Raw genomic sequence first — 15,681 nt, 5'->3', positions numbered from 1 at the left:
TGTAAGAAGCTGTGGTTTATAAAAAAGAGGTAATGTAACTTATGAGACTGGATTTCCACACGGCCAGAGGTGAAGAGGAGAGGTCAGCCCTGGTGACTGCCTTCAGTATTTCCTCCAGAGATTTATGTATCAGCCTGGGCAAGAGCTCCGACTTCCCAGATGAGAGTGGGAGTGCTCAGGCTGCACAAGTTGATGCAGTGTTGCCAGATTTGGTTGGTCTAGTGTGATTCTTGGATTTCCCTGTTCTCCCCTGCCATGGGACCCCATCTGTATGTGTTGTATTTACTGTTTTCTGCTGCCTTTCAAGAAGGGACATGAAAGAGACAGACTGAAGGAATGTTTTGTGACTTCTACAGTCTATAAATTTTTCACCTGTTACATACAAAATCCGAAGGATACAGATGGAAAGATATGTATTACATGTTATGAAAGGAAAAAGGCACTAAATTCCCAGGCTGGCTAAATAGATGCATAAATGTCTTCTCCTTCCTGTAGCTCCCACTTCATCCCTGCCCCACAAGAAATCCTGCAGGCTCACATTCTGCTCTTGGCTTCATCCTGGGCTGGAGCTTTGGAATCATATTCTAGATGGTACAAGACTCTTCTTTTACTGAGAACCTGCCCACAGCTGGACCTGTGGTGACTGCTCCTTGTACAGCTTTGAATTGGTGCCAGCCCTCAGGGTGAATCACAATTTGGCAGTCTTGTTTTGCACCAGGAACTGTAGAGCAGCAACGTTATTTCTTTTTGTTCCGTGTATTCCCTGAATTTCTCAGAGAAAAGGCGCTGTGAATTGAACTGGCTGAAAGATGTAATTTCCTTTCCACAGAAAATCCTGTTGGTCTGGGAAAATCTTTTCTTAGTGTTTGAATGTAGGACCGTAGTCTGAAAAAAAATCTCACGTAAGAGAGACCATCCGTATTTTCACTAAGGAAAACTGAACACAAGATTTAATATTTTCAGGAAGCATGTTGACTTTGGAGCATAGTAGTGGAATGTGCTTCCAGGTTTTATGCTTTTGCCCAGATCCCAGGCCATGATAAAGAAGGTTTTTCTGGTATTAAGCTCCCCTTCATGTTTCTTAGTTAAATAGAATTTTCTTTCTGAGCACAATTGCTTCTCCTAACATGCATATCAGGATCTCAGTTATGGTTGACAGTTCTTACTTGATTGAACTAGCTGAAAAGCATCAGAATCTTTTGGGAGTTATTAAATATTAGCAAAACAAGGCCTTTTTCTGGAGCTTAGGCACCTCAATTGTCTGCCCACGGACTCAAGAGGGTTTCCAGAGTGGAAACTCATGCAGTGAACTAAAAAGAACCAAGTATTTTTATTTATTTCAAATAGTTATGACCAATTCATCCAAGGGAGAAACCAAGTAAACAAAGGGAGCTCCTTTAAAAGGTAGATAAACAGGCACCAACTCTCTCCATAATTTGACTAAAGAGGACACAGAACTGCTCCATCAGGGCAGTTTAACAAATCCTCCTTTGAGTAGCACATGAAAAGAGAGGGGTTTTTTTCCATTCCAGTTACTGTATATGTTACATGTGCTGTACAGACAGTTTGGGAAAAAGGAGTCTAAACATTATTGTTTGAGTATTACAGAGCTAGACTTTGAGTTCAAATTGTAGAGGGTGAAACATTAATTAAGTGCAGCACAATGGAAAACTCTGTGAAAGCCTGAGAGATATGAATTACTTCTCATTTTGTTGGTTTAGATGATAACTTCCTGGGTTTATTTTTATGACACTGGGAGAATATCACACAACTCTGTTTCTCTTTGATTCTTCAAAGTTTCCTGAACCAGCTCCATGCAGAGAGGAGAAACCTTTTTTATTGTTGTTGAATACTTATTGTGAAGGTTTATTTACAGAACCCCTTTGTTTTCAGCTGTTCTTTAAGCTTAAATATATAGAACTTCAAACATGGTGCATCTTTGTAGGGGTATGATTGAAAATGATGCAGTGTGCCTGTTCCAGTTTGACTGTTCTCTGACCTGAGGAATGATGATGGTTAAAGAAGTGGCACAAAGGCTTTTTGAGGAGCTGCAACAGCAGATAGAATGGAAAGCCAGCCACAGTGGGTTTGAGCTGTGTAAGTTTGAGGAGGAAAAAAAGAAATCTCCAAACATCCAAAGTTATAACCTAGTAGAACTCCTTTTGCTTCAGGAGTAGGAGTGATGAGCCAGGATTTGGTTGGCACAGGGTCATGATGTGTATCCTGATGGGGTGGGAGGAGGTGGGAGCTCTCTCTGGGATTCTGCAGAGGAGAGGGAGAAGGAAAATTGGGACCACTGTGCTGCTTGAGATGTCAGGGGTCACACTGAGGTCTGTTATTCCCCAGCTCTCCTAAGGCTTCATGCTGTGATAGATTGAGGCGAGTGAATGCAAATCCTGTATTTGTACTTCTCCTAACATGGAGCTGCTTAAAATAATCAGGACACCAAACAGAATCTGGCAGCTCAGAGTTACCGTCTAACTGGAGCAAAATGAGGAGTCCTTGATTTGAAGAAGCTTGTGGAGTGCTTCTGGGGGATGAAATGGCTTCTCATTTTATGGCAACACAGATTGCTGGGAAGAGGCAAATGAGTCCTGTCCTTCAGCAAACTGTTGGGTTCAATTTACTTCATTACAGGCCAACAGTCCAAAACTGCATCTGACCAACACAAATGCTTGTTGAATGTATTTTGAACATATGTTCAGTGCATATTGAATTGTTACTGCACCATTGTTACTGCATTCCTTGCTCCCAGAAAGGATGAAATGTTTATAATTTGGGCTCAGTTGAAGAACAAGTATGATCTATAGTTTCCAGACCTAGAAGGACAGTTTCTTATGGCTGTAAACCTCTAAGAGCAAGTAGTGTGCCCTTGAGTGGTTTAGATCTTCACTTAATGTTTGTGTTGCTCATCATTTTGTAGAGTTGCTCCCTTTCAAGCTTGTGTTTCACTTGCATGACTCCAGTTTGGGTGCTGCTGTCTCCTTCCTGGGCTGGCACCAACCTTATGTTTTTGTGTCTCTGTGAGCATATGGTGCCACAAAAGGATTATTGATGATACCAGAATTCCATGGTTTTTACGGGCTGTCTTACCTTGTGTCACAATGTCTGTTTGGAAAGGGCTCTGGTAAAATTCTGCTGAAAATGGGATGTAGTATTTCCATGGGAGGAGGATGAACAAGAGTTTGCTGCACCTCAGATATCCTCATGTCTGCTTTCATGCTTGAGAGCATACAAAGAAATTTGGTGCTGTTTTAGATGTTTGGACTTATTTTATAAAGCTAGGAAATTCTTTCCAAAAGAGTCTTTTTATTTATATTTTTTAGTTAATTCAGATGTGCCTGTGCAAAGGAGTAGCACAGGGGTGTTGGTCTGTGTGGCTGAGCCACCCTCACACTGCGAAGCAGGCTTTGCAGGATGGATTCATTTCCAAGTGTGTGTTCACTTCTGTAACACAAATGACATAAATACTTGTCTAGGGAGACGACCACAGCCGTGACATCCTGCTCTGGAAACCATACTGGAATGTCAAATCTCCTTTGGGAAACACAGAGGCAGCCTGAGAGCTGAGCTCTGTGCCACCAGCTCAGGAAGCCCAGCTCTGCCAAGCCTGACCTGCGAGCGTGAATCCTCACTGTGCTCACCAGTCTCTGCTTTGATTTTCCCCAGGAGCTCTGACTCTGAAGAAGCCTTTGAGACCCCAGAGTCCACTACACCTGTCAAGGCACCACCTTCACCTCCACACCCACCCCCTGAAGCAGCAGCAGCAGCAGCAGTTGTTGCAGAAGTAGCAGAGCAAGAAATAAAACCTCAGCTGCTCGTGGAAGATACAGGTAATGAGTGGGGCACGTTGCTGAGGGGAGGTGAATGTGCAGGGAGCTGTTTCTCTAAGCACAGGCAAGGAATTAATGCTAATAAATTGGCTTCCGGATTATTAGTTAATTACCCATGCAGAGAGGAAAAAGTTGCCTCCTGGAATAAAGTAATGGAGAATCTGTCCATAACATTTGAAAAATACTAAAGAAAAGAGGAGCTCTCCAGAAAAAAACTTTTCTTCCTTTTGAACCAAGCTTCTTTCTGTAGGATCTTTACAGAGTCAGATGAGTAGAAAAAGGAGGTGTGAGATGCAGATGCAGGTGAGCACTGTTAACTGTGACAATTAACAAAATGCCATTTTCAAATGTGTTAATGAAACAGGAGGTGGTCAAAAAGCCCATTAGAACAGCAAAAATACTGATTTTATAGGAGGAATAGGGGGTTATATATGAATGTATGTATGGTATACATATGTGAAAATTGGTAACATACTGGGAAAATAAAACCTTTAAAAAGGAAGAATTGTGTTTAAAACCCAAAGAAATTCTTTCCCCAAAAAAGTGTTCTTTGTTCTCCAGATTGAGTAATGGAATATGAGGGAGTAGAAAGCATGCTATTAGCCCAAAATAGCTTTGTTTGGGCTGTCGGATGACAGCTCTACAGTTTGAGACTGAATTCCCCATTATGCCGTCTTTTTTCCATCTGAAAGTCAAGTCATCTTGATCACCTGGCTAAATTGTATGCAGATAATATTTCTCCCAGCAGTCTAAAGCTCAGTTGTATTGTGTTTGCAAAGAGTTGTAGCATCTCACCGAAGGTCGCAAGCCACCAAGAGCGTTTCTGGGAGTTAGTCATTAAGCAGTGCTGTTTAGAATCTTGATTTATGGTACAGGTTTATAAGAAGCTTCAAGGATTTTCTACAAACTGATTTCATAAGATAAAAAGTAAATAACTGAGGCACCCTGCTGCTTTTTCCTTTCTGTTCTGAGAGTTCCCTCGTCATTTTAGCAAAAGTTACTCATTCTGCATCTTCTTTCCTTTTTTTAAATCTTTGGCAATCCAGTGATTACAAAATAAATGCTCAGAGAACAAAAGAACACACATGCTGAACAGGATTGGAGTGTGCTTTTAATTACTGCAGTAGATTATCTTCAAGCCCTTGATTACACATGTGCTTCCCTGGCAGATGTGATTCTTGTCTCTTTCCATCCCAGTTCTCCCCCTCCTTTTTTTCAGATCTTTCTGAAGAAAAGTGGGAAACTGAATGTGACTATTCACAGCCAGTGTGAACTTCACTGGAGGCCATTGGATGGCAGAGGGGAAACCACTTCATTTGCAAATCAGATTGTCCATGGGAGGCAAGTTACAGGAGAATGACAGAGATCTGTTCAGTTCCAAAACAACGCAAAACACAGTTATACAACGGGGAAATTTATTGGAGGGGAAGAAGATGCCCAATGCAGAAAAAATCCAAATGTAGGAGGGCAGCACAAAACATTCATTTGGTTTGGAAATCTTTAGAAGAAATAAAGAATAAGACTATAGTTTAGGTGTTGAAAAATGAGAAAAGTTAAACATTTTGTACTTTATAAACCATTTGAGTGTCTTGTAGTTTATTTATTTCCTAAGTTGTGCATGTGGGTGCACACAAAGAGAATGAGTCCGTTCCTCAGGGCTCAGGGGCATTGAAGCAGAGTTCCTGGATGGCACCATACAGGTAAAAAAAACAGGTTTCACCGGAGGAGGAGTGAGGAATATGGGGCAGCTGGAGAGCACAGGGAAAGGCAGCACTGTCCTGCTGGGCTCCTGGTTCAGCAGCCACATGGCTTTGTCTTCACATGGGATGGGTTGACAGAGTGTGTTTGGGTGGAAGGAGGGAGCACAGTAAGTGTTTAAAGGATTGTTTCATCTATAGCTGACAATAATTACTTATGCAGATGGCTGCAGTGGTGGTGCATGATATCATTAGCACAGCAGCTGGACCCCACTGCTGGAAAGCCAAGAGGAGAGTTTTTAATTAGGTTGACTTCAATGGTCGTTCAATAAATATGATGAAAGTGAACTGGGCTGGACTCATGCTGGGTTTGTGCCAGCTCCTGGTGGGGTAAAACCTGCTGCATGGCTCTGGTCCATCAGCAGCAGAGCAGAGGAGGGGAGTCAGTCTGAGGGCAAGTCTGGAGGGGAAGAGGAGCAGCAGAGCAAGTATTGAAACTACCACTGAGCCCCAGGGAGTGCCACCAATGAGCCCTTCCATTCGTCCCTACATAAATTCTGGGAAACATGGGTTATACTCTTGAGGAAAATAGGAGAATTTGAGATTGCAGTTATTGTTTTTTGTCATTATTTTAAATTGCTGTTACTTGTCTCCTCAGTTTCCCATAGCAGTGGCCTCTTGTCTTCCTTGTTCCTCCGTCCATCTGAGCACCAGAATATTCCCCAAGCCCTTTCTCCCAAATCCCCTGGTTTTGGCCAGGAATTCCTGCCTAGGGATCTTCTGTCAGCCACACTGCCTTCCCCAGATGATTACTGAATTCAGATTGTATTCACAAGGGAGAGTGGGGGCTGGAGTCCCCTCTGTGCATTACAGCCCAACAATCAGGACATGGGGCACCTATATTTGAGTCCTTCTGGTGCCAGGGAAATTCGAGGTCAGGCTTTCCAATAGAGACATTATGGTCCAGACAAAAACAACTAAATTTTTGGTATAGACAACATTCTTCTTTGGTGTTTTTTCATCTTGAAGCCTGATATGGAAAATTTGAAAAGAAACTTTTATATACAATGTTAGAATACGTCTTAGAATAAATGATAAAAGTGTTTTTACACAACTTTAAATGGTACTAATTGATTTCCTGACATCAAAGGGTTTTCATAACAAGAAGGAACTTGAAATAAACTGTGTTTCAAAATTTCCTGTGTAAGGTAATTCCAATTCCTATATACATTTTTTTTGCTTTTGTATGCATTTTCGTGAGGTTTGCCTTTGTTTGCATTTTCTCTAGAAAACAGAACTGATATTCAATTTCTTCTATATTTGCTTATTATGTCTGTTTAAATGTTATTGCTAAACCTGTCAGAAGAATGTTTCATTTTGTTTCCAGCTCAGTGTTAAGGCGTATTTTCAGTTTATCTCCCTCTTCTTTGGAGATGCTTCAGCACAGCAGTCCCTTGCTTTGGCTACTTCTGTAAAAAAGCAACAGAAATTTGTTTTGTTTATTAATGCACATAATCTTAAAATATCTTATTAATGCTCTGAGGCACAGGGTGGGATTCTTGGGTCTGTCCTGTGCAGGGCCAGGAGTTGGATTTCAATGGTCTTTCTTCTGGTTCTTCCCTAGCAGGTGCCAGGTGAAAATGCCAAGTATTAAGCATATCTTGTAACTCTAATATTTAGGTCTCATCACCTGGATACAAGAAGTCTGAGTTCCATATTGTTGAGTTTGGGTTTGGGATCTTTTTTTGTCATAGATCCTGTCAAAATTTGGTGGAAATCAGAGGAATTTCCTAGTGGAAGGAGCAGAACTTGGACCTTCTTTTTTAATGCATATAATGAGGGGTTTTGAGGAGCTTGCCTATTTTTTTATTGCACTGTAAGTTCCCCACCTATCTTCCACATTCTTGGAATGCTTTATAAAACTTAATATCTTCCTGTGGGCAGCTCTTACCCATAAATTGTGGGTGATTCATTGCCAATAAAAGATGTAAACCTGATTTAAAACCTTGTGCTGGTCTCGCTCTCTCTAGGGGAGGTAAGTCCTGCCTTAATTCCCATAGCTGGTGTCGAAGTATGTTCCTTTATGATCAAACTGCACTTTAATAAAATACTGTAGTGATTCTGATTGGCTTAATTTAGTGTTGTAAAAGCACAAATGTCACTGCTCTCTGAATAGGCTCTTAATGTCAGGAAAGTATGGTCTTCATGTCTCTTTGTAGCGGTGAAGCCTTGAGTACCATTTATACCTCCTGCCCCAGCAATTCTGCTGCTACCAGGAGTGAGCCAGTCCTGTGGTAAAGCCACAAAGAAGAGGCTGACAGTAGCATTTAACTTCTGCCAAGAGCCGTGTTTGCTGAGACAGTTTCACATCTTGTTTCATAAAGAAACAATAAAAAATATCGAGCAACACTCTGCAGAAATCTGTACTCTTGAGTAAAAAGGATTTGATGAGGAGGAAGTAGTGAAATAAGCAGTTAAGGAAGATTAAAGCCTTGCACTGTGTGGAGCACACAGAATTGAAATGCTGGTTCGTTAGGAGTAGCTGCAAAGCCTTTGCATGATGCATCAGCTTCTTATTTACAGTCCAAGTCCTGCAGGGCAGTGGTTTATTTTATTTTATTTTACTTGTTTTAATGCATGTTTATATTACTTTGAACAAGGGCTTCGGTGCTCTTGAGGGCTTTGACGTAGGCTGGAATGAAAACAGTGCATAACTGCAGATGATTCCTTGCTCAGATTCCACTTTCATTTCATGCTGACCTACATTTGTACTCGGCTGACATCCCAGTGTTTATTGTGATGTATCCCCTGAAGTGCCTTCCATTCTCCTTTCAGGGTGAAAGGGACAGATTAGGCTAATGCTGGAGGTTTGTGGCACTCTCTGAGTGCCCTTCACAGGAGTCCCATCAGTGTCACCAAGTGATGTGTGTGTGAAGTGAGCACCAGCCCGAATGGCAAATGAAGCCTAATTAATGACCCCTCAGCCTGGATGAAACCAAGCCCAAAACAGTGGGGATTAAGGAGGAAAATAAACTGTTCTGAAGGATTGCCATGCTATTAGCATGCATTTAGCAGAAAAAAACACATTAGAATATTATTTTAATTGATGTATCCTGGTGAACTTCCACAGTCTTTAAAGAGAAACTGCATAGCTGTCATCCCTTTGACAGTCTCTGGAAGTACATGGTGCCACTTTGGGAAATGTCTCCAATTCCCTTAAGTCTCTTTCTGTCCTCTACACCCATAAATAATAATTCTTGCAGTCTCTGTGCAGACATTCAATTTCTTTTGAAACAAAGGACTTTTTTTCCTCCTTTTCTTAATTCATTCATAGCTTCACGCTAAAATAATAATTGATTGTCTGTATTGCTTTTATGAACAGTATTAATGAATGTAGCAGGGCAAAATGAGAGTTATTCTGCAAAACATGTCAGGATTGGAATGAAAAGGATGAGCAGAAATGTCTGAAATCGTTTAGGGCCGAGCAAAGCATTCATTTTTGTTTGACTGTTTTTCTTTATAATGGCATAATTAAAAAAAAAAAAATGACAACATGAAGAAGGCTGTGTTGCTTCAACAGGAAACACGGGGACATTTTGCTCCTCTGTGAGAGCTGTGAGCAGCTGGCTCAGCCCAGCCTGAACTGGGAGCTGGAGAGATCTGTCCCAGGTCTTGGGTACCCCACAGGGAAACACAGGGACAGAGGTGACCGTGGTGCATCCACATCAGAGTACTACAGTCACAGCAGGAGCAAACCATATGCAGGATTTGTAAAACATTTGAATAATCAACCTAATGAGCTGGAAGGCAGCAAGGACCATCACCTTCATGCTTTCCTGCCTCTGTTTTCTGATTTTTTGTTATGCACTCTGTCTTTTTTCTGTTTTGACCAATAGAGTTGTTATATACCAAGTGAAGAGATTTCTCTAAGTCATTTTAGGATTCCATTCAATAAAAAAAACCTTTAATTGCAGTGGAAAGCTGCTTGGATTAACAGTTCTAACATAAATCTCTCTACAAAATTTTCTTTTCATCAGCAAGTTAGAACTACACTTGGAAAAACCTGGTGTAAATAATCAGTAGGGACTGTCCAGCTTTTTAAAGGAAGATTTTTTTCAGCTGAAAATATTTGTGGAGTTCTCTAAATGATTTTTTTTTTAACCTTTACCATAATTTATTTCATCCTAAGGTCTCAATTATTCATGTCTTACTATAAACTTGCAATTATTGACTGCTTGGGGCAGATAGAGGAGTAGCATTGATGGGAGAGGAAGCCATTTTCCTCTGGATAAATTGGTAAAAATAGCACATGGGAAACAAATCTTAAGGTCGGCATGTAATTACTGAAGCAGCAGTCAGTTTACAGGAGGTTTACTTCATGAGAGCTCTGACACAATTGTGTGAACTCTTTATAGTAGTAGAAAACGGGAGAAAAAAGTGCTTTATGTGCATTTTCTCTAGTATTTGCAGTATTTAGCATATTACGGTAATATCCATGTCTATAAGTGGTAGTTTAGAAGAGGTTCTTCAGAGGCTATTGCACATACATATTTTGTCTTTTCGTAAAACTTGCCTTGAATCCTGTTCTGGGGACAACAGATCTGTTTTTCCCCCTAATCTGGTTCATACATCGGAAAAGTCACTTTGGTTTGCTTTGTCAACTTGTACGATTTTAATGCCTTTTTCTTTTACTTGCAGTAATATTAGATGATAACAAAACCTCTAAAAACGTGTTTGAAGTGGCGCTGAGTTTTCTGCTTGTTCCCACAGGCCCGTGTTCAGAGGCTGAACCCGTAACCGATGTGTCACACAGTGAACCAGTTCAGGAGAGCCTTTTCCGTCCCCCCTGCCATTCCTTCTCCACTGTCTTCGACGAGGACAAGCCCATAGCCAGCAGTGGAACCTACAACTTGGACTTCGATAACATTGAGCTGGTCGATTCTCTCCACGCCTTAGGACCGAGCTCTGCAGAGCCCAAGAGTCGTGACCCCAAAGCCAATGTCCGGAGAAAATCCACGGATTCGGTCCCGGTTTCCAAATCCACGTTGTCTCGATCTCTCAGCCTGCAGGCCAGTGATTTTGATGGAGCATCTTACCTTGGCAACAGTGACACGCTAGCACCGTCAGCAGATGTGTACGGTACTGGTTCCAGCAGTGCTTCCAGTACCCTCAAGAGAACAAAAAAACCCAGACCAGCTTCCTTAAAAAAGAAGCAGTCAGCCAAAAAACCTCTGGATGCTCCACTGGTGAAGGAAACCCCACAAGAACCTCCTGAGCTTGACCAAGCAGCTTGTGAGGATAAAACACCTGAGGTGAAGGCTGACTCGGCAAAACCCGAATGTACTGAACCTTCCAAAATCTCTGCTGAGAAAGAGGAGGCTCCGCCTGTGCCTGAAGGATCCGACCCTTCGGATCCGGACCGTTTGGAAGGGATTAGCGCCTTTAGCTCCAGAGGCAGCAAGGTGCAGAACTCTCCCCCTGCCAGCAGGAAAACGCTGCCTCTGACCACGGCCCCCGAGGCTGGGGAGGTGACACCGCCCGACACCGGGGGACAGGAGGACCCTCCCGTCAAGGGCGTAGCGGTGAGGCTGGAGTTCGATTACTCCGAGGAGAAAGGGGGGAGCGAGGAGCAGCAGGACAGCACTCCTCCTCCCAAAAAAGCAGGGAAAAAGCCCGGTGCTAAAATGCCGCTACGGAGGCCAAAGACTAAAAAACCAGTGGAGAAGCTTGACAATGCTCCAACCACGCCGACCAAGTCGCCTGCTGATCCCAACGAAATCCCCATCACGAAAGGCTCCTACACTTTTGATATCGACAAGTGGGACGATCCCAATTTTAACCCCTTCTCATCCAGTACAAAAATGCAGGAATCGCCCAAACTGCCTCAACAAACGTACACCTTCGAGCCAGACATGTGTGAGGACTCCACTGACCCTTTCAAGTCTTCTTCTAAGATAGCCAGCTCGCCTTCCAAATCTCCAGCTTCCTTTGAGATACCAGCCAGTGCCAACGAAACCAACGGATCGGAGGGAGACAGCCTGAACAAACCTGCCAAGAAGAAGAAGACGCCACTAAAAACGTAAGTTAAAGGGCAGAGGCATTTCTAGAATAGAGGCAGCACATTCCTCCCCTCTTAGCACAGTTACACAGGATTTATATCTGAATGGAGAAGGAGAGGCGACCTTGGGTGTTGGTGGCCACAACTGGGGGGTTGTTCCTGCTCTCAGCCTGTTTCGTCAATAATTTGGTATTTCCAGAACTGCCAAGCCACATTTGGCAACCACATTTTTTAAGTCTTTGGGCTCAGTGTAGTTTTGAACCCGGTTAAAATGAAATGTTACCAGTTATGTGCCCAATTTTCTGCAAGCTCATTGTGGGAAGTTGATGCTGTTTATTGCACTAGCACAACTATTTTATGAATCATTGTTTTGGAGCGTGGGATGTGAAATAGTAAGGCAGTGACAAATCTCGTATTGCAAACAGCAGGAAGATGGTTCAATCATGGTATTTAAAAGAAAATAACCTGAAACAGAAGAGTGCAGTATTGAAATGCATTTTTTAAAATACAGATACATGAATAAGAAATATGAAAAAAAAATCCTTCTTATGGAAGAGCTTACAATTGTGCAGAAAGTTTAAAATCTCTGAAGCTACTATATGTTAGGGAAGTACCCAGCTCTTAGACATGGGTGACAAATTCCAGGATAAATTTTCTATGTTTTTATTTTTAGATATTTGGTTAAAAACCTCTATGGCTGGTTGCTGATATGCATGTTGCTTTATCTGTTCAGATATGGTTATTTTGAGTTGATGACCACTGAGTTATATATCTGAAACTGATCTCCTGTGTGTACCTATAAGAAAGTATCTCAGTTCATGTTCTTTCATGGTTTAAATGTTCTAGTCAGCTAACAAAAATGAGAGCACAAATTTTAAATGCCAATTTAAGATAAGAAGATAACGTGGTTAATGTAAAGCAGTACAAAAGCTGATCTCCTGTACAGTGTGAGATGGAGATTATTCAGATTTTTCTGAATAGCCTCCTGCCTTCTTTGGCCTGCAGTCCAAACTGATTTGGTCCAAACCAAGAAGATTTAAAAGTCTTGACAGCAAGACAGGGACAATTTGAATCTTACCAGGGAAGTGCAGAGGGGAATTTAAATACCACCAGATCTTTAAGTTTTTGCAGGCAGCCAGAGTCTCCTTGTGTCTTCCAGTAGCTGGAGTTGACAGACCCCCAGAGTGGGCCTCTTGGGTTCTCCCATCTGCTTTGAATATTGTGGAGAACTCCAAAGTTAATAGTTGAGGGGCAAAATGAGTTTGCAGAGAGTTTGCTAAGCCACATTTGTCCTTGAGAAAATCCATTGCAGGGAAAGCCTGTCCTAGAATCACAAAGTTCAGTGCTGGTGTTTATCACGGTGGGGAAGTGAAGCTTCCCCAGGCTCAGGGCTCACAAGTTCTTGGGTCAGGAGGGCTGCAGGAATTCCCAGCCCATGCTTGGCACTGCTTTCACGGGGTTGAGTTGTGTGTTGCTCACTGCAGCCCCGTAACCTACTTTTGCATGTGTTTGGTTTTTTACAAAGATGAGACTGCATATTAATAACCCATTGCAGCCTGCAGCTGGGATACTTTCTAGAAGAAAATTACCTTAAGGCTTGAGAGGGGATGCCAGGATAGGCAGTGGCAGGAGGTTTTATTAGCACTGTTGAGGGATGCAGAAATCAAACTCTGTAGAGCAGTTTGAAAATGAGTTCCTCATGTGGAAAAGCAGTGGTTTCTAGATTAGAGGTGAAGAAGCCAGGCATGAGTTTAAGCCTTTTCTGAGCTTGTACTGCTTTGAATCTGAGCCATGTGCTCAGTCTAACATCTGTTAAATCAATAAAAATAAACCATTTTTGTTCTTGAATGAAACTGCAGCAGTCTAAGCATTGACCTCCCTGTGAAAAGATGAGATTTTTACAAGAAATGTGAGCTCAACACAAATTACTCTCTGGTCATCTACCGGAGTGCTGAGCTGCTTGGGGACAATCACATGGCTCAGGTGATGCTGAGCAAAGAGCAGCTGATGCCTCCCCAGTGCCAGCTCACAGGGATGAGTAAAAAGAAGTAGTTTATAGAGATAGATATTGCTTGTGCAGTCATTGCTCTGGAAGCTCTTGGATGGCTGGAGGCTGTTTAGAAATGGAAGGTACCAGCTGTCGTGAGCACTGCACATGAGGAGAGACAAGCAGAAGCTGCCAAGCTTATAAGTAAATGAAAACTTCTCTTAGGCTAAGCTGTTTGGCAAGGTTTGCTTCTGCTCTGGGTGAAACCAGTTTGTTCTCTTGGAACACCAGTTTAGGTTCTGGAGAACACCAAACCAGCTGAGATTTAAAGAAATGTCATTTTCTATCCTGACCTGGGTAAATGGTTTGAAATGGTCAAGTAGCCTTTTCTGTGCTGTCACAACACATCAGCAAACGTGACAAAACCTGGAATAACTGTGCCCTCTCCTTAAGCTTAGCTGCCACTCAAGAACAGTTTTGCATCTCATGTAATAACAAATACTGTGTTCTGAAAAGCAAGCAGGTGGCCTCCACCAGGGAAGGCAAGGACAGTTAGTGTGTTGAAAGAAACTTAACTTGAAGGTGTCAGCTTTGAAAAATGTATTTTGTAAGATGAAAGCGTATCAAAAGTATAACACTGAACTAGAAAACATTGAAGGACGTGATGAAAGTTTTTTTTCCCCTTGTGTATTTCTCAATAAAAAGTAGGAGTTAAGATTATACAGGTAGAAAACATGCATGATCAGATTGCCTTAACACATTAACAGTATTTGTAGGTTAATCTTTTTTGTCAGTTCCTTCTGTCTGTCTCTCTTTTCTTTGTCTTCTTTGTCTTAGGATGGTAGAAGATGTGATGTCTGTATGTTCTCTGTTGTAAGTAATTCTAAGCTAACAATTCAAATTTCCTCTTTGATTTATGGGCTTTTTAATTTTACTTTTTTATTTTGCAGCATGATCAGTTATTGTTCAGCATGAAGCTTTTATGTTAATGACTTCACTTGCTTATGTGAATGCTATCTTAAGTAAGATGCCTGACTGTGAGTGAGTTTGAGGAATCTGTTGCCTCATTATCTGTTGCCTATCAAAGAAGATCCTCATTTAAAAAACTATGGAGATTTTGTATCCTTGTGCTGAAATATGAAAGTTTTATTTCTACCACTGAACAACATTTTACAATCAATTCTTCATAAATACTGCTCAAAGTGCTTGTCTTTCTTGAAGGAAAAAGTTATCCTAATTAATTCTGTCATCGTAACTGGATAATTAATGGCATTGAACTCACCAATATTCAGCTGCCCAATTTATTTTCTCCTCTGGATGTGGTATTGATTTACCCACTGCCAATTGAAACCCACCATTAGAATTTCTAGTGTCAACTTTGCCATCATTGATCAGGGGTGAGCTGGTGGGCAGTAATTTTTTACCACTGCATCTCAGATCAAATATAAAGTCTTATCAGTGAGTTTGCTGTGGTATTTTCCTCCCTGTTGCAGTTAGTAACATAAATGGTTTTGAATAACTCTGGCAGTGTGCAGCAAGAGAACAGATAGGTAATTAGTTTATTCCTGGTTAGAAACTTTGGCCAAATTTTAGCCAATTGTGAATAAAGGCAACATTCATTATTACACACCATCATGACATAATGTACGCTCTTCATTCCTTTCGCTTGATTGAAACCTGTGGGATTTTGGGGGCCTGCAGTGTCCGTGCTCCAGTCTGCACTGTGAGGGGTCAGGGGAACTGGAAGCAGAATTGCCATATTTCTTGTATTTGTTTTTAAAAAGGTCTGTTGTGCCCATTTGGAATGACACAGCTCATTCTGGCATCTGGAGAACAGCATCTGCTTCAGATGGTTTTATATAGTTCATCTAGAGCAAACCAGGTTTTTGGGGTCATTGGAGCCTAAATTTATCACGGTTTTAATTCTCAGGTACAGGTGTGGCTTAGACCTAAGTTTGGGATGTGAAACTGAAGCAGACAGAATCTAAATAAATCATTTCCACAGGGCCCTGGAGGGAGCCTGTGGAGGAGCAGGGATTTGAATTTCAGCCGAGCAGTAACTCTGCTCTGTGAATGTGTCAGGAGTTAGCATGGAAAATATGGCAA

General features: G+C 41.8%; 1 protein-coding gene across 1 annotated transcript in view; it reads left to right on the top strand.

Annotated features, from left to right (window-relative positions):
- The window catches only part of TACC2 (transforming acidic coiled-coil containing protein 2), a 95,148-nt gene that overhangs the window by 52,340 nt on the left and 27,127 nt on the right, over window positions 1-15,681 (top strand). The window contains 2 exon segments of the mRNA XM_066323467.1: window positions 3,670-3,833; window positions 10,301-11,609. Of these exon segments, the coding sequence (XP_066179564.1) occupies window positions 3,670-3,833; window positions 10,301-11,609 (1,473 nt within the window).

Source organism: Sylvia atricapilla, chromosome 8 (assembly GCF_009819655.1).
Source record: "Sylvia atricapilla isolate bSylAtr1 chromosome 8, bSylAtr1.pri, whole genome shotgun sequence".
Taxonomy (NCBI): Eukaryota; Metazoa; Chordata; class Aves; order Passeriformes; family Sylviidae; genus Sylvia; species Sylvia atricapilla.
This window is presented reverse-complemented; position numbering and strand designations above follow the sequence as displayed.